The following is a 19,977-nucleotide window of genomic DNA, read 5'->3' on the forward strand; positions in this document are numbered from 1 at the left end:
AAACAATAACTATTACAGTTGGAACCTCATTGTATTTAGAGCTTGGTTATAAATACAACTTTCCTATGTCTATAGAAACACTGCATTAAAAAACAAGCAAACAAGAAAAGAAAAACTTTTCAAAATAGGAAGGAAATGTAAGGATGGCTACTATCAATCCTACAAAAACAATGCAAACAAGATAGTAGGGATGGCACTTACATAATAACACATACAGGAATTAACATACAGCAATATATAGCTATCTAATCACAGTTGAGTTTAATTTCTCTTATTTTTATCTATTAACATCCTACTACACTGTGTGTCTGTGTTATTATGTACGGATGATGCAAATATCATTTTTACTGTCTTGCAAAATAGAATATAAAGTAATGCTGAAAACTCGCCAAAATAAAATTATTTCATTGCTAAAATACGTGTTTTTCGTGTCTTATCAATAAAATTATCTTAATTTGGCGAGTTTTTCAGCATTGCTTTATATTCTATTTTGCATTTTCTTATTTCCTCGCCTACGCAATTATTATTACTAGACTTTGGATCGGCATGGCCAGGTGGTTAGGGCGCGGGTTCGAATCCCCTTCCCACCAAATATGCTCACCCTTTCAGCCGTAGGGGCGTTATAATGTGACGGTCAATCCCACTATTCGTTAGTAAAAAAAGTAGCCCAAAAGTTGGCGGTGAGTGGTGATGACTAGCTGCCTTCCCTCTAGTCTTTCACTGTTAAATCAGGGTCGGCTAGCGCATATAGCTCTCGTGTAGCATTGCGCGAAATTCAAAACAAATCAAACTAAATACTAGACTTTATCCGTACTATTCTTGTTTGAATTGTTTTTGAAGGTCTAATATTAGCTTTGCGCGAAATTCAAAACAAATCAAACTAAATACTAGACTTTATCCGTACTATTCTTGTTTGAATTGTTTTTGAAGGTCTGATATTAGCTTTGTGCGAAATTCAAAACAAATCAAACTAAATACTAGACTTTATCCGTACTATTCTTGTTTGAATTGTTTTTGAAGGTCTGATATTAGCTTTGTGCGAAATTCAAAACAAATCAAACTAAATACTAGACTTTATCCGTACTATTCTTGTTTGAATTGTTTTTGAAGGTCTGATATTAGCTAACCCTACATTTACTTCCTTTTTTTGAAAAGTTTTTTCTTTACTTATATTTCATACGTAAGAAATATTATCTTACTTTTTTTTGACTGAACAATCAGTGTTAAAGAGCAGATTTGGTAAACAGTATTGTAGAATCAGGCGTGTATACAAAAAATACACACTTTAGAATATTCAGAATGAAACATACACCCATCAGAATATACAAAATACACTCTTCAGAATGTCCAGTGTCTGAAAAGTTCGTGAATTGAAATTATTTTTCACCTGAACAGTTTCACAGTGATAATTCTGGACATCGGTGGACAAGCCTGTTACGTACTGGACCCTTCGATTGATCCGATCAACAATAGGGTGATCCTCTGGCTTTAACCATGCCGTCTTACTGGTCCGTACGGTAGACACTTCATCCTCAAGGTTTTTCTGACCTTGAACGCGTGACCTTGTCAACTGGATAAAAACACCACAGATTATTTTGATGGTCAATCAGAAAAAACAACATCTAACGGTCAAGCTACAAAGGAACAAAAAGTCCACCCCCACCTCCATGTGCACATGTCATTTAAACGTTTGACAGCTCCACGTGGCTTGATCGTGACAGTTTTTAGTGACCAAGGTTACAGTAGTTGGCATAAGGTGTAAGCTAGTTAGTGGCATTATATATCGGAAGGATTTTAGGGGGTGGGAGCAAAATTACGTCATTAGATGGAACATTTTCTATACTATACTTTTTTTACTTGTTTGTAAAGAAAACTTCGCTCATATTATATGTGATTTGATTTTATCCTGAAAAAGAGAACAGGGGTGGCCAACTGTCTTATTTTCTCAATAGCAAATGACGCCCTTGAAGACAATTATTGTATCTGATAGTTGCTGGTGGCATAATAAAATATGGAGGTTACAGTAAAACTATAAATCTGGTTTATAATGACTTTGAAGGCGTGGCATAAGCTGTACAGTAGTTGCACACAGTTTGACTTCACGCTTGATTTCGTCAACCTGTATAGTTTGTTTGTTTGTAATTAATCACAAAGCTACACAATGTGCTCTGCCCACCACTGGTATCGAAACCCGGATTCTAGCGTTATAATTCCGCAGATATACCGCTGTGCCACTGGGGGAAAAACCTGTATAGTAACGTGTAACTAACTGTGGCTCATGGTTTGAGGCCGTATAACACTAAAAATCGTAGTTTGATAACCACTGTGGCCATAGCTCTGGTAGCCCATTGTGTAACTTTGCGCTTCAAATTAAACAAACAAAACCTAACTCTAGCACACATGTTAATTTGTTCTTTAATTTTTTTTACATATGCGATTTATTTTTTGCACAATTTAGGAAGTTAAAAAAATGACTAAATTGATATTTGTCATAACACATCAGTATTGTATTAGGCCTATTACGTATTTAAACACTACATTCTTAATCTAGTCCATTATTATACACTCTTCAAATCTTAAAAATCCCTAACGGTCTAGATTAATAATGTAGTGTTTAAATATGTAATAGGCCTAATACTAATGTATTATGAAAAGTATAATTGTAATCATTTTTCGCCCGCTTGTAAAAGGTTCACACACGCCATAAAAAATATGATACTTCTACTTCAGCGAATATATCGGTACGAAATTCTGAGGCATTCGCAGAAATACAAGACGAGAGAACCACGAACTCTTTCGTTCGTGGAAAATGTCTGTTAAACTCTTGCCTTCCTTAACAAAATATTTTTAATTTACTTATGTGAGATGCTTTACGAGGACCGGATTAAGGTATGAGGCAAAATATCCATATGGAGGCCCTTTCAAATATAAGAAATTAAAAAAACATTGTATTAAAAAACAAATTTTCAAAAATAAGAAATAAATATATAAATCGAATATCGCAATATTCATAAATAATGTTAACAAAATATTTGTGGAGGCAACTGCCTCATGGTTAATCCGGCACTGTTTTACGTATTTCACACAACGGGTTTCACTTTCAAGGTCTCATTGGGACAAACAACAAAGTATTTTATAATATTCGGCAACTTCTCTGTCTTACCATTGGAGTAGCTATTTCTTGAATAGTGTCAGCCTCTCGACTGGTCATTAAATCGTAGAACTGGACAATATAGGGATCAAGACTTTGTTCTTCCACTTTGACTGGTTGTAGAATGAGGTAAGGATGACCACGTGACGTATAGCGGCATCGTAGATGAACCTCTTCTCTCGCAGTCTGTGGATCAGAAAATTAATCGATTTTTTGCATATTAGTTAAGAATGAAACATTCTGGTAAGTTAATTTTTTAACCAATTTATGGTCATCATACTTCGAATATCATACTTAACTAATTTATGGTCATCATACTTCGAATATCATACTTAACTAATTTATGGTCATCATACTTCGAATATCATACTTAACTAATTTATGGTCATCATACTTCGAATATCACACTTAACTAATTTATGGTCATCATACTTCGAATATCATACTTAACTAATTTATGGTCATCATACTTCGAATATCATACTTAACTAATTTATGGTCATCATACTTCGAATATCATACTTAACTAATTTATGGTCATCATACTTCGAATATCATACTTAGCTAATTTATGGTCATCATACTTCGAATATCATACTTAACCAATTCATGGTCATCATACTTCGAATATCATACTTAACTAATTTATGGTCATCATACTTCGAATACCATACTTAACTAATTTATGGTCATCATACTTCGAATATCATACTTAACTAATTTATGGTCATCATACTTCGAATATCATACTTAACTAATTATTATACCTACATATATGCCATGTTTTATACTTACATATATACAATGTTTCTAAGTTTTTTTACCTTCGCAAACCAGACAAAGTACTTGGCATTTTTTTTCTAATAATTAATTTACTAGCTATACTTGCTGTATCATAAGTTTGACATGTTATTTCGCATGCAGTCATAATTAGAAATTCGAGTTTTCACTTGCTTGAATTATGTGTAGTGGAATTACTGCCGTTTTTAGCAAAATTTATGGGCTTTATGTACGTATGTATTAAAGCTTAACTTGGGGATTAGAAAATGTGGGCTTTATGTACGTATGTATTAAAGCTAAAGTTGGGGATTAGAAAATGTAGGCTTTATGTACGTATGTATTAAAGCTTAACTTGGGGATTAGAAAATGTGGGCTTTATGTACGTATGTATTAAAGCTAAAGTTGGGGATTAGAAAATGTAGGCTTTATGTACGTATGTATTAAAGCTTAACTTGGGGATTAGAAAATGTGGGCTTTTGACATTTTACGTTCCAATTACTTATGTTTTTGTTGTTTTTTTAATTCCTTAGCACTTGTGTAATATTCAATGTTAAAAACTCACAGTTTTAAAAAAACGATTATTTTATACACAATTTTAAAAATGAGATTGTTTCCAGTCTCAATATTATAATAAAATACAAATAGCTTACTGTACAGGATAAAAAGTGGTAAAAAAAACCTAGGAGACTTGAAAAGAGTCTCATACACTCTACATGTTTCGACGTATATCACTGCGTCATCCTCAGGAGTGTAATGTTTTGTAAAAAGTAACACTTATTTATATAATTACCAGATCACCAGTTTACATGGCGTGAAATTCTTTAATGTGTAAACTGGTGATCATTTTTAGAATTGTGTATAAAATAATCGTTGTTTTTAAAAAAATGTGAGTTTTTTTACTATTTATGTTGTTGTTTTTATTCTACTAAATACAACAGGAAAACATTTGAATGTGAAAGTTCTCCTTTAGCTTATCCGCTATACTTACAGTAGGTTTTAGTTTCGTTTACTCAACGGATGTGATTCCAGCAACAAGAACGTGACAATGGTTGTAACATCAGGGACACTGAAGAGTTCCGATAAACAGATTTTTCATTTAATGATAGAAGATCTCTGCTAGCTGGGGTGTATCTTATTTCTTGTACGAAGAATACCTGCCCGTAGTCTCTCTCCTCGACACAAAGCAACGTAATTCTCGTAATCAAAGTAACTTGTATCTATTTTTCATTTAATGATAGAAGATCTCTGCAAGCTGGGGTGTATCTTATTTCTTGTACGAAGAATACCTACCCGTAGTCTCTCTCCTCGACACAAAGCAACGTAATTCTCGTAATCAAAGTAACTTGTATCTATTTTTCATTTAATGATAGAAGATCTCTGCAAGCTGGGGTGTATCTTATTTCTTGTACGAAGAATACCTACCCGTAGTCTCTCTCCTCGACACAAAGCAACGTAATTCTCGTAATCAAAGAAACTTGTATCTGTTCGACGGAGTTTTCTTTCTGTCGACAAATTTCGTCTTAGCCGTTTGGTGTCTCCCGTGTCACGCACTAGATGACCAAGTGTCTCGTAGGCGTGATCTAAATATTAGTTTATAACAACAACAAAAAAAAAACCTGGTGATCTTTAGACAGTTAAACAGAGAATAATTCAATCAATTTAAATCTCGAGCGGTCTCCATATAAAGCTATACAATGAATAATATATATATATTATGCTCAATTTCAGCACTCGCTAACTGATCGGATGCGGTATGTGGCACAGCGGTATGTCTGCGGACTTACAACGCTAGAATCCGGGTTTCGATACCCGTGGTGGGCAGCGCACAGATAGCCCTTGTGTAGCTTTGTATATAATTAAAAACAAACAAACTGACCGGTTAAAATAACCATTTTGCAATTTGAGAATGCCAAAGTTATCAAAGACCGAAATTGCATTTCATTTCGGTGCTTATGCAAGTTATTTTATTCAGAATGCGAAACGTTAAATGCCAAATAAACAAAGAACAAAATAGAAAAACTGAAATAGCTGCTTAAGTTAATTATTGAATCCTGAGACTGAGCGTAACGTATATATATATACATAGAAACAAGTAATACAGTTACACCAAATATGCTTAAATATAAAATACGCATAGTTGTATACATTATATAAAATAATACTTACACAGACAGACAGACAAGAGAAAACATTGTCTGAGCATAGAACTTTTTAACACTAGCAAAAACCTGAAAAATATTTGCGGTTAAATTAGTATCTTTATTGCAATAGTACGTTTTAAATACAGGATTTTTAGAATACTACAAAATAATTCTAATCGCAAACACCGAAATCTATAAGTCCACTTATAATAGTCCTAACATTAATTAAGTCTGAATTAAGAGCGGCCTGCATTCGATAAAGAGATAAATTAATACTGTAACTTGAGTACGTTTTTTGCTTTAGTTTAGTTAGGGCTAAACTTTACTGTACTTAATGCGATCATAAATTTATAATATCATTTTACGACCTATCGTTAAACAGATCTTTTTAATAAAAACTTTGATAAGCTTTTAATATGCTGTTGTACAAAATGTCCACTAAAGTATATTTACATCCGTTGAAAGGAAGTGCACCACTAAAGTATATTTACATCCGTTGAAAGGAAGTGCACCACTAAAGGATATTTACATCCGTTGAAAGGAAGTGCACGCACATTGTAAGGCACACAAACATTAAATATTATAAAAATAAGCTGCTTAGGCAAAATGCTAGAACACATAATAATTAATAAACTCTCTATTTATCAAGAAGTCACATCAAAATTACCGGAAATCAGACAAACAACAGATCTAACAACAGTTAGATTAACTAAATCCATAGTAGGCAGCTTCAATAAAAAAATAATACTCTGTCGCATGCTTTCTCGACGTTGAGAAAACATTTCACACTGTATGGCACAATGGTCTGTCTGTCTGTCATTATCGGAATTTAGGTCTTTAAGACCTGGGAGGGTCAGGTGCATTTTACCTTTTTGTCCTATGTACAATGGTCTCACGTTCAGAATGTCAGAATTAGAACTTCCAGCGGAGGGGTAGTGGTCCTATCATGTACGTTAATAATATGCCCCTAGACGACTCAAAATATGAACATGCATCACAATTTGCAGACAATGTTGCCATTTGGAAGAGTGCACCGACCCCAGCAATAGCTGCCACCAATCTACAAACACAATTGAATAGAACAGTAGAAAATACTGCATCAAAATAAATGTTCCTAAAAATCAACTTGTAGTTTTTACAAAACTAAAAAAAAACAAAAAACATCCACCTGAACTCTACATAAATGGTACACTCCTCTAAACAACAACATCAGCTGAATTCCCGGGCCTGACCTACGATCAGAAGTTAACGTAGGTTAAACATATAAGCAAAAGTTTGGCAACGTACGAACTATGTAAGGTGTCTAACAGGCAAAAACCATGGAACATCAGTCAACACTATACTTAAAATATGCAAAACATACATCCGCCCAGTTATAGAATACTCATGCCCAGTTATAAAATACTCATGCCCAGTTATAAAATACTCATGCCCAGTTATAGAATACTCATACCCAGTTATAGAATACTCATGCCCAGTTATAGAATACTCATACCCAGTTATAGAATACTCATACCCAGTTATAGAATACTCATGCCCAGTTATAGAATACTCATACCCAGTTATAGAATACTCATGCCCAGTTATAGAATACTCATACCCAGTTATAGAATACTCATACCCAGTTATAGAATACTCATGCCCAGTTATAGAATACTCATACCCAGTTATAGAATACTCATGTCCAGTTATAGAATACTCATGTCCAGTTATAGAATACTCATGCTCAGCTTGGATAAAAACAAAATACATACACGTAAGAAAACCACAAACAACGCGGAATACAATACTTACAGCAGCCTACCAAGTGCCAAGATCCACATCGTCTGCTTTTCTACATAAATATGCAAACATACAAACACTGCCTCATAGACTCATACATAGTTCTCTAAGTTACTCTATAAAATAATTCACATAAAAATTACTTATTTTGTGATTTAGACCGTTTTTGCATACATGATGAAATTAGCTCTAAGCACATCTCACCAATTAATTTCTATATTAGAAATAATATACCAATTAAGGCCTTCTTTGGCTAAGACTATCTCCATCCTTAGTTTATTTAACTCGGAGAGTATTGTAAAGGGTATTTCATGTACAACGCTCTCGTAGTAATTAAACTAATGAAAAATATGTGAAACGCAACTTGAACTGTTCGCAATGTGTGTGACTTTTGCGCAATAACGAACAGAGAGAAAATGTGTTCCTCGTATCGGATATTTACTTGATTACCATACATGGACATGGCCTTGAAAGGGATCAGAGTACATGCAATAGCATAACCTCTGATCCTCGTGTTGTAATTAAAAGAACATTTAGCTGTAAACTAACAATGGGAGAGGTCCAGGCGAACCTGACCCTCCCGGGTCTACAAAGATCTAAATCCTGATGACGACAAGCGATTATAATAATAATAGATTTCAGTCTAGGTTTAAATAAAAAAAATTGTTCTTACTGTTGAAATAACTTCCTTCTAGAACATCATCGTGCTATAATAAAAAAGAGAAATGAGTATATTAACTTCTGTTATTATTGTTTTAAATAATTAAATAGCTCACCAGTACAAAAACTCTTTTTAATCACGTCACAAAAATAACGAACAAATTATAGACGAAAACTGTCAAATGTAATATTTTGGTTTGTTTATCGTTAATGAGCATTAATAAGAGTCAGAAAATATATCTTACATACTCTTGTTATTTTTAAAATAATACAGAAACGTAAACTCTTTCTTATAAAATAATACAGAAACTTTTTATAAAATAATACAGAAACCTTTTTTTATAAAATAATGCAAAAGCTTAACTTGTGTTCTTAAGTAAATAAATATCCATGCCGGAAATATTGATATTTATAGATTTTTTTGAAAATTATTGAGGATAATGGATTTTTAACTTAAAAGTGGAGTTTTGTTTTCTTTTTGAATGTTACAAGTTACGAAATATATAGAATTTTGATATTAGTATGATTGGCCAGTCCTTTGAAAAGTATTTCACTGATTTAAACAGTAAATTAATTAGCATGTATTAGTTTGAAAATCGAAGTACAGAACTTTTGTACAGTAATAACAAACTAAAAGCGATCATGCTTCTTTGATTTCTATAAGAAGATTTGGTCTCGATTTCAATGTAACACAACCGTGAACTTAAGACATTCGTTTACGAAGCTGTTCTGTTTATACCCTGAATTCTTTAAAGAAAAAATTCAAAGAGTGTGTGTTGAGTACGTTTATGCTAAATTTGTCTTGGTGTTTTAACGTAGGTGTTATGTTAGTTACACGTACTTTAAGGATAACTTGAAGTTTTAACGTAGATGTTATCTTTTGGATGTTTTAAATGTACGTAAAATATTGCTGTATAACTCATATACCCCAGTGGATCAGTGGTTAGTTTACGTAGTTGAAATATTACAATTCGATTCCCCGAGTTAAACAGAACGCAGATAGCATATTGTATAGCTTTGCACAAAACAACAAGTATAACGGACATATGTAGTTCTCGTGGTTTTTCTCTAACACTTTTCAACTAGTCCCGTGGAAAATTCGAAAGAATAATAACTTTCCAGAATCAAAAATAAATACAATAATTCCCATTTCATAACGCTCTGTAAGCAAAGTCGTCAATGAAAAACAAGCTAACTGATAGAGTTTTGTCTTAGGTAAAAACGAAAAACAATTTTAACTGAAGATATAAAATGAAAAGAAATGTAACTTGGTATTTTCTTAGAACTCTGAAATTATGAGAAAACAAAAGAAATTGTTTAGTCTTACTACTCTGATGGCAATGTCCAAAAATAGTGTAATTTCTTCTACTGAAACAGTCTGATTCCTTTCCAAGTTCGCTCGAGAAATCGCTTCTTCTAACCACTCTATGGCATGTCCATAGTAGCCATTGTTGAACGCATGTTTTCCGAGATACAAACAATCTCTTGCTAAGTTGAGAAATACGTACCATACTTTAAAAATACGGTAAACTAGACTAGAAATAATAGAGGTATTATAGACAAAAACACCTAACTAGGACATATTTTGTGGCAAGTTTGTAATAAAAAGATGTGAATTCACGGAGTGGAAATATTTTAAAATGATTGGTGTTACCATCACGAATAGTAACATATCTACTGCGACAAAGTTAAGAGTTTTGGATTTTTGTGTTATATTTATTCTCATCTATGCATCAAAATGTTGGACCATATTTCCAAGTATGAAAAAGAGAATTGAAGCAATTGAGTTGTGGTTTTTAAGGCGCATCTTGAAGGTATGTTGGACAAGTCAAACCTCAAATGAATATATTTTTGTCAAAAGCAGGTTGCAGGAGGAGGCTGCTGACTAACATAAAAAAAAGACAGTTGGAGTTTTTAGAACACGCCATGAGGAAAGAAGAAATTGAAAGTGTGGTCATAACTGTAAAGATTGAAGGAAGGTGAGACTGTGGGAGACATAGATTGACTTATGTCAAAAGTTCTATCTAAATGGACAAATGTATCGACACTGGAAGTTCTTTGTGCCTCGACGAGAAGAGATCTGTGGAAGACCATGGTCACCAATGTCATGTCTGTATATGGTACATAGAGAGGGAGGGATCTATGGAAGACCATGGTTACTAGTGTCCTGTTTGAATATGGCACATAGAGAAGGAGAGAATTGTGTTGAAGACCATGGTCACCAGTGTCCTTTTTTGGATATGGTACATAGAGAGGGATAGATCTGTGGAAAACCATGGTCACCAGTGTCCTTTTTTTGGATATGGTACATAGAGAAGGAGAGATCTGTGGAAGACCATGGTCACCAGTGTCCTGTTTGGGTATGTTGCATAGAGAGGGAGAGAATTATGTAAGACCATGGTCACCAGTATCCTGTTTGGGTATGGTACACAGAGAAGGAGAGATCTGTGGAAGACCATGGTCACCAGTGTCCTTTTTTGGATATGGTACATAGAGAGGGATAGATCTATGTAAGACCATGGTTACTAGTGTCCAGTTTGGATAAGGCACATAGAGAGGGAGAGATCTGTGGAAGACCATGGTTACTAGTGTCCAGTTTGGATAAGGCACATAGAGAGGGAGAGATCTGTGGAAGACCATGGTCACCAGTGTCCTGTTTGGATATAGTACACACACAGATTAGTATCACAGGTAAACGTATGATGTAAATAACTAGCAAGCTATTATTACTTCTTAATTAAAAGCAGGGGTTAGTTCGTTTGACTTTCAGTCACTATGAAAGGAGGAATTAAGTGTACTGAGTGTTATAGTTTTTGAAATAATGGTACCAGAATAGTGTGCTTGTTAAATAACACATTTACTAAATATGGCCAAGAAATAATTTAAAATTGTATTTAGTTTCTTTAATTGCTTTTTTTAAACTTACATAATTCTTAATTAATACAAGTACTTGATTTTGATATTAATGGAAGGTTGAATGATCAGTAGTTACCTGTTAGTCCACTGATTGAATTAATGCCTGATAATCTACCCTGTGCCATATCAGTGGTGTTGAGGTTGTAAGTGTATTGAAGACGAACCAGTGCAAGTGCTGCTCCCTGCAGGTCTTCATCACGTGGTAATAAATCCTCTTCCGAATGAATAATTTCCTCCACGCCTAGAGAGACATAGAAAATAAACTATGACTACAATATGTTTTTATATTCTCGTATAAAAATGACATGAATGCGCTTTCTATCCAGCAGGGACAACTCTTGGTTATCGTAATTCCTGATTATATGCTGTAAAATTTTAAAATATCTGATATTTAGGGCGTAGATATAATATTAAGTTATCCTTAGAATTATTCAATTACTTGAGAATAATCCGATCATCTCAATCTTTTCCCTAAAGTGTACTAACGCTTCTTCACTTTCCATGACCAGGTGGTTGGGGCGTTTTACTCGCAATTTGTGGGTCGAGTCACGGGTTCGATTCCCCCTTCCCACAAAAGATACTCGCTCTTTCAGCCGTGGGGGAGTTATAATATGACGGTCAATTCCACTATTTATTGGTTAAAGAATAGCTCAAGAGTTGGCGTTGACTAGATGCCTTCCCTCTAGTCTTTCACTGCTAAATTAGGGACAGCTAGCGCAGATAGCCCTCGTGTAGCTTTGCGCAAAATTAACAAAAAACAATCACTCATCACACAAATAAAACATGAAGTTAACCATAGATTTATTTTCTTACTTTTAAATTGTCGGATGGACAAAAAAAAAACAACTCCATCCGTTCCGTGAGCTAAAAAAAAGAAAATTCGAGTCGTACTTTGAGTGTTGTCATAAAAGACTATAAAGTTAAGCAGATAAGATAGAAAGTTATTCCGAAACCTGTATATTTTTGTTAAATAAGACAGGCCTCTTTGAAACGTGTCATATTTGTTTTATTTTTCTACTTAGATAGGAAGACGGAAAACGCTACTAGGCCTGGCATGGCCAGGTGGTTAGGGCGCTCGACTCGCAGTCTGAGGGTCACACCAAACATGCTCGCCCTTTCAATCGTGCGAACGTTATAATGTGACGATCAATCCCACTATTCGTTGGTAAAAGAGTAGCCCAAGAGTTGGTGGTGGGTGGTGATGACTAGCTGCCTTCCATCTAGTCTTACACTGCTAAATTAGGGACGGCTAGCGCAGATAGCCCTCGTGTAGCTTTGCGCGAAAGTCATAACAAACAAACAAACAGACAACGCTACAGCGCTGTTGTTATGGTATTCTATTTTAACTTACGATCCCAGTCGTTTTCAAGCATCATTTGGCGAATACCACTCCATTCAACAGCCAATCTTTTGATCATGTGGAACACGTGTAAAGGGTTTTCTATGAACTCGCTGTAGTCATCTTGGTTTTTCGTGTTTGCTATTTCGTGTGATAATCTGTAGTATTCCTTCAAATAGCTGCCCAGAAAATATAAGGAAAAAAAAACACACTCAAAAATGAACACTTTTTCTACAAAAACCAACTTCTTATTATCTTATTCAAAAACTTTAAGATGAATTATAGAATTTTTATGGTAATAATATTACATATATGGTTATTTATTTGTAGATTAATTTAGATATATCAAGCGTTCTTCCAAGTTCTCTAGTTGCTGAATGTCTACAGCCAAGATCACGTGACTACACTGCCGCTTATCACATGATAGTTCTCAGTACCCTCTCACTTACTAAGAAGTCACAATTTTGGCTTATTTTAGGGTTTTTATGCTGTGCTAGGATAAAATGACGACAAGATCAAACTGAAATCAGCATAAATTCTAAAGTTATAACTTCTCGGACTTTTACAAGAATTTTTTTAGTATTTATATGTTTCGTGATATGTTATGTTAGTAACTTATGAGCTGTAAGTTAAACAAACGGAAGATTGGACTATGTTACAAAACAAGTAAAATAAATATGTAACTAAATTAAACTATTTAGAAAATTTACAAAATCACTATTTATTTATCTGTTAGTAAACACGCAAAAGTATAAAATAATAAAAACAATATTGTATTATATAATTATCTTTACTTTCTCAAATAATCTAATTTCAATTCCATAGTTTTTAAAACGCCATCCAACACTCCAGCCATCTGACGTTCGAGTAAGAGTACGTGTTGTAAATTTTCAGTTGAGGCAAATAAATCAGCTTGCATCCTTGCAACACTACCTACGAAGATCAGAATCGTCACCTGGTGGAGTTTCATCTTGTTTGATAGATCTGCAATGCTGCAAAAAAAAAGAAGCAAGATATCGTATTTATTAGATTATTTATGAGACTAGTAAATGTAATTTTTTTAGTAAATGTAATGTTTGTTAGAAAAACGTGTTGATATGAAACTGTTACATCCATTTCCGTGACATATGGAGTAATACTTTCGCGTTATAAATATATAATAGTTAAATATGGTTGTGTTATGGTAATGTCTGTTTGTAACTCAGCTGTAAGATCGAGAGCTTAAAAGACCAAAAATCAGGGTATAATCCTTGCCCTGGGCATAGCGCAGATAATCCATTTTGCAGTGACTTTAATTTTATTTAAAGCTAAATAATTATTACATTGTTAATCAAATAAACTTAAACGGTATTTGTAACTTAATTCTAATGTTTTTTATTAGATTAATCTACTCTCATAAATAAAACAAAACAAAAAACGATCTATAAATCCAGAAGCTATTTTATTTAGGCCCATATATTTCGCCAGGTAGCGCTTCTTAAGAAACGAGAATTTCTTCTGTAGTCTATAGAAACTGATGCTTGAATTGGTTAAATTTTCAATCGAAAATCATAAAAAATGTACAAAATTATCCAATCGTAGCCAATGGAAAATGTAGCTGTACATTCCGACTTTTTTTTTTCCTGCAGAGTTTCACTAAGTGGCATGTGACATTTAAAATATCACCTCATCCACGAATCATAAAATAACCACTTACACCCCAAAGAAAATTATAGGCCTAAGAACCGTTTCTGAATGTTTGATTTTATATAACAGAGAAAACACACACACACACACAAAACGTCCATCAATATAGGATTTATCTGATTGATAGGGTAAACTCTCCATTTTGTCACGTATCTTGTTAATAATTCATAATTCATGTAACCCTCCTGCTAAGTGTTGGTAATAGTGCGCATGTCACGACTTATGGAATTTCACCTGCCTCTTCCTTTCTTGGGAATGTAAACTATAATGTTATACTTTAGATACACGTATGTGTAAATATATAGTAAACTATGTAAATAGAATGACGGTTAATAAGAAACATAACGCTCCTTCATTTACCTACTGCAGAATTATTAATCAGATCATATATTTTTGCTTCTCAATATATCATCTCAGGGCACGAAACTTTATCGCCATATTAAACTTCATTCAAATATGGAAATCTAGTGTATTTCAGCTGAATATATTTTACTATTAGTATTTAGGAAGGAACGTTATCTTGGGATACTTGTGCTTTCTACTGATTATGCGAAGACTGACCAAAAAATAACAGTTATATATAAATAAATACACACCGCGCAAGTCAATAAACAAATCTAAACAGGGTTAGCTATAAACTGTTTACCATATAACCCACATTAACACCGTTTTAGTTATTCTAAAGTGCTCGTTTTCATCCATTCCTAAGCATGTTAAAAAACAACATTGAATTTCGCGCGTGCACTACAATTATTTCATTTTAATGTACTATATTATGCTGTTTGAACGTACATAACCAACAGCAAATACAAAATAAACAAAAATTAAAAATTAAATGAAAAAATAGAATACAATGTTGTACAAAATCTTACGAGGTAATATTAAAAATACTGAAGTTTTTTACTTTTCATTCGATGAGAAAACCAACTCGTACTGTTAGTTACTCTCCATTTTGTTGTATGTTTTTTGTAGCTGGTGCGATACCACAAAATATTCTCCGCAGTTAAAGCTGTTAAAAGAGTGACAATCGATTCCTTATCGTGGATGGTGGGTGGTCACGTGCTGCAGACTGTCTGACTTTCTCTGATCATTAATTCAAAACGAAGGACTGCGACATATAGCTTGAGTGGTTTTGCCATAAATACAAATACAGTCTTTATTTTAATAGTGTGATTTTTTTTCTCTTTTGTCAGTACTTGTATACAATTAATAATATTGTTTTGTTATTTTTCGGTTTCACAAGTTTTGATATGTATATATATTACTGACTTCTGGAAGAATCACTCTTTTATGATAATCCTGCCAAACCTGGAATTGTCAGACTCGTAGTTTTTCTTTCGAACTGGTTATGATGACCTGAAAGTTTCGCATCTTGGAAACAGGTTACTAATTTGATCATATTATAGACTAGCTGGAGTATCTGTACCCTGGACGGAAGTTATGTAAATTCATGATTAATGAAAGGTTATCTTAGAACATGAAAAGTTGCTTCACTTATATGTAATTGTTATAAACGCCCATAAAAACAGCAAAACACGAAATGTGAAAAGCAAATTTACATGGACCCAATGAACCTCCATACTAGATTTGGCGAAGATCCATCCACAGGAGGAGAGGTAGAACTAAAAAACCGCAAAAACGCCCATAAAAACCGCAAAACTGAACATTTTTACGTACCCCCACATGGATTTAATTGATGAAGATCCATCCACACCCTGCGAAGTAGTTACATGGACATACAACAGACAGTACTATCATATATATATATAGATAGATAGTTGTCTTTTTACTTCCCATCGTTTTCTTTTATAGAGATTCTAAAAAGACTAGGATATTTTTCTGTGCATTGCTCCTGACAATGAGAGATTGTGGTAACATACCATTATGAGATATTTTGTTCTAGTATGAACAAAATACAGAGGCTAATCTTTATAACTTTTTATTGCTTCTTATAATCTTATAATGATGTCGGGGCGGGATTTAGTAGTTAGCTTTATAGTGTGCCTGGACTGTGTATCCATGTGAATCATACTTGACAACATACTTGTGTCGGTTTTCAGGAGTCTCATCCAATGTGGATCATGCTTGACACCATACTTGTGTGTGTTTTCAGAAGTCTCAACCAATGTGAATCATGCTTGATAGCATATCTGTGTGTGTTAGGAAGCCTCAATCAATGTGAATCATGCTTGACACCATACTTGCGTGTGTTTTCAGAAGTCTCAATCAATGTGAATCATGCTTGACACCATACTTGTGTGTGTTAGGAAGCCTCAATCAATGTGAATCATGCTTGACACCATACTTGTGTGTGTTAGGAAGCCTCAACCAATGCGAATCATGCTTGATACCATACTTGTGTGTGTTAGGAAGCCTCAACCAATGTGAATCATGCTTGACACCATACTTGTGTGTGTTAGGAAGCCTCAACCAATGCGAATCTTGCTTGACACCATATTTGTGTGTGTCAGAAACCTTCAACCAATGTATATCATGCTTGGTATCGTATGTTTTGCGTGTTCAAGAGCCTCAACTAATACATATGCGATTTTCGAAAAGTGCCAACTGAAAATACGAATGCCCTTGACATGTCATAAATGATGTACGTACACTCATCATGATATATAAGTATAAAATAACTTTATATATATATATATCGAAGCAAAGTAACAGAAATATATTCACTACTTAACAGTCGAACTTGGTCGAAATGTTTATAATCAGCAGTTTTGGTTTCGATATAAAACGTCCAACCTATTGTTGCATCTCGAACAGTCGAACTAAATTTGTTGCAGTTTTTTTTTCCTTTTGAGACTTAAATCTTGTTTTATAAGAGTTACACTGTTCCTGTTTCACTGAGTATTTTCTGACAAGACAGCAACTGGGAAGAAATATCTTACTATTAAGATGATTATTATGTGTGTAACATCCATCATCAAGAGTTGGCTGGTTCGATTACCGTAATATTTGTATGGTATCTAGAAATTGTCTGACAGTATACACAGACTACTTTGTTTTAGGATTTTTGCCCAAGAAGTGGAATAAAAAACACCCTGAAATAGGACACATTTCATATAAACTTTTAGCTTTAAATTTAAAGATACAAATACTCAATCAGTTAAATGAGTCAGTTATTACCTTCCGTAAAGCAGGATATTCAATTAGCATCTAATGAGATCATAGGAATTTTATAACAAAAGAAGGAAACATTATCTAACATTAAGCAGTTTCTTCTTCCTTAGAAGTAACGTGTTCAATAAGTTAAATCACAACTCATGCATTATGAGCATCTGATTAAAATAGACGTGTAGTGTGAATACCCCACTCATGCAATATACAGATGCATTATGAGCATCTGATTAAAATAGACGTGTAGTGTGAATACCCCACTCATGCAATATACAGATGCATTATGAGCATCTGATTAAAATAGACGTGTAGTGTGAATACCCCACTCATGCAATATACAGATGCATTATGAGCATCTGATTAAAATAGACGTGTAGTGTGAATACCCCAATGACTATACTAGTAAGATTTTCTAGTAATATATTTTTTGTAGGCTTACAAAATATATCTGTGAGGTAAACTGAATTGTTTACTAGTTCAGTTGGTGGCGAAATCATCCTATGTTCGAGAATCCCTGCTTTCGAATCCGAGCAGAGGTAATAAATATTCAAATTACCATATGCAATTATTAACGCTCAGAACTCAACGTTTGGGTTTCGAACTAAATACAATCGGCGAAAATTTAGTTCTTATTATCTGTGTAACATTCAACAGATTCTAAGACCTCATTAGTGAAAGTTCTAAAACGCCCTCTTCAGACTTACTTCAAATGAAACAAATTAAAAATATATCATTTCTGGTTCGTACTAGTAGTCCGCCAATTTCTTGGTGGAATCTTGAGAACTTATATAACGCTAAACCTGTAATAAATAAAGCGTAGAAAACATACATTGCGTTAAAATAAATATAAAATCGTAATAATTATTCATATACTTTCTGTATGTGTATATTGTTAATTTAAATACAAGAATTATTTTTCCATGAAAGTAAAACACGTCTAACCTAACAGTATTTCTTATTCCCTGAAGACGACACAAACTAACAATAACACTTCTATCCGTAACGATGGTAATCTTCTGACAACAATGGTATCACGTCTTTACATCTGTCTACAAAATGAGCCCATGTTTTACCTTCATTTTATGTCGAGACCTTTTACGTAACCTATAAGACAGTGGAGAAGAACAAAAAAAAAAAAACGTGAGAAACATCTACTCGCGCATGAATGACCCACATTTTAGAGAAGCCGGCATGTTGGTCGTCTGAATCCTGTTTTTCCGGGATACCAACATTCTGACCTCTATTTAGTTGAAGGGAAAATGTCACTTCTTTTTAACAACCTTTACTTAAACGCCAGCGGCAACAGGTCCTGTATCGCTGACGATAGTAACCTGACTAACGGCCTGAAACTGGTTGGAACATTTCGGTCTTAGCATCACCTGTTCTACATCTCAGCCTGTTTCTAGTAGAAACTTGATATTACCCAATGCTCAGAAGTTAGACGTTTCAATATACTCTCCATTTCTAATCTCCTGTTTCTATCATTGTTTTTTTTTTTTAAGTTTAAGCACAAAGTTACACAATGGGCTATCTGTGCTCTGCATACCACGGGTATCGAAACCTGGTTTATAGCGTTGTAAGTCCACAGACATTGTATCATTGTACTGGACAATTCGGTTGAGGTCCGTAACCTGTTACATTTAAAATTTTATCTGTACTCATTATTAAGAATTATTTGAATTACGTTTTTGTTTTTTAGCTCAAAGATATATAATGGGCCATATCTGCAAGGAATCGAACGTCGGATTGTAGCGTGGGACTATTTGAATTAAAGAGAGTACGTATGTTGCTGGAATACATAAAACCAGTAAATATTAATATACATTTCAAACAAGAGTTACTGACAGGAACAACGTTCGTCGAAACGAGATTTAGTTTGGAACATTTCACATTCATCATAACAAAAAACTCATCACACGTGGATAGGAAACAATGCCTTTTTACTTGTATCTATGTCTGTATATTTAGGGTCAATTAAAGACGAACATGTTTGTTGTTATTACTTCACAAAATTCTCATCCATGAAATCAAATTAACCCAATTCCTAGAGGAGCCTTTCAACCCGCTGTCACGTGTACTGGGTGACATATAATATGATTGTCCGAGAACATGACAAATACTATTCCAGTAATTAAAATAATTGATTCCTACAGGCCCAAACAAAAGCTGCGTCACACTTGAAAAATATTTCTAACTAAATAAAGTTTTTGTTTAAGTACTAAGGGATAACCGTACGCGGACCAGACTGAACTTCCGGCACAAGGATGACGTTAATTAGCTGAACCAACACAAATCCCTGAATGTGGTTAAAATATTAGGCGTTTTCCTGCTAATATGTTTAAATGCATAATTGATTAGCTTCCTAGTTTCAGAGTAGGAAAACTTCCATCTTC

General features: G+C 34.0%; 1 protein-coding gene across 1 annotated transcript in view; it reads right to left on the reverse strand.

The window, feature by feature from the left end:
• The window catches only part of LOC106464342 (prolyl 4-hydroxylase subunit alpha-1-like), a 35,830-nt gene that overhangs the window by 11,782 nt on the left and 4,071 nt on the right, over positions 1-19,977 (reverse strand). Inside the window, exons 2-9 of the mRNA XM_022392029.1 lie at positions 13,564-13,761; positions 12,782-12,948; positions 11,507-11,671; positions 9,842-10,002; positions 8,528-8,561; positions 5,354-5,511; positions 3,164-3,337; positions 1,388-1,570 (exon numbers count right to left, since the gene is read on the reverse strand). Of these exons, the coding sequence (XP_022247737.1) occupies positions 1,388-1,570; positions 3,164-3,337; positions 5,354-5,511; positions 8,528-8,561; positions 9,842-10,002; positions 11,507-11,671; positions 12,782-12,948; positions 13,564-13,739 (1,218 nt within the window). The 5' untranslated portion in view covers positions 13,740-13,761. The remainder of the gene's footprint in view (positions 1-1,387; positions 1,571-3,163; positions 3,338-5,353; positions 5,512-8,527; positions 8,562-9,841; positions 10,003-11,506; positions 11,672-12,781; positions 12,949-13,563; positions 13,762-19,977) is intronic.

This window comes from Limulus polyphemus, unplaced genomic scaffold, assembly GCF_000517525.1.
Source record: "Limulus polyphemus unplaced genomic scaffold, Limulus_polyphemus-2.1.2 Scaffold1622, whole genome shotgun sequence".
Taxonomy (NCBI): Eukaryota; Metazoa; Arthropoda; class Merostomata; order Xiphosura; family Limulidae; genus Limulus; species Limulus polyphemus.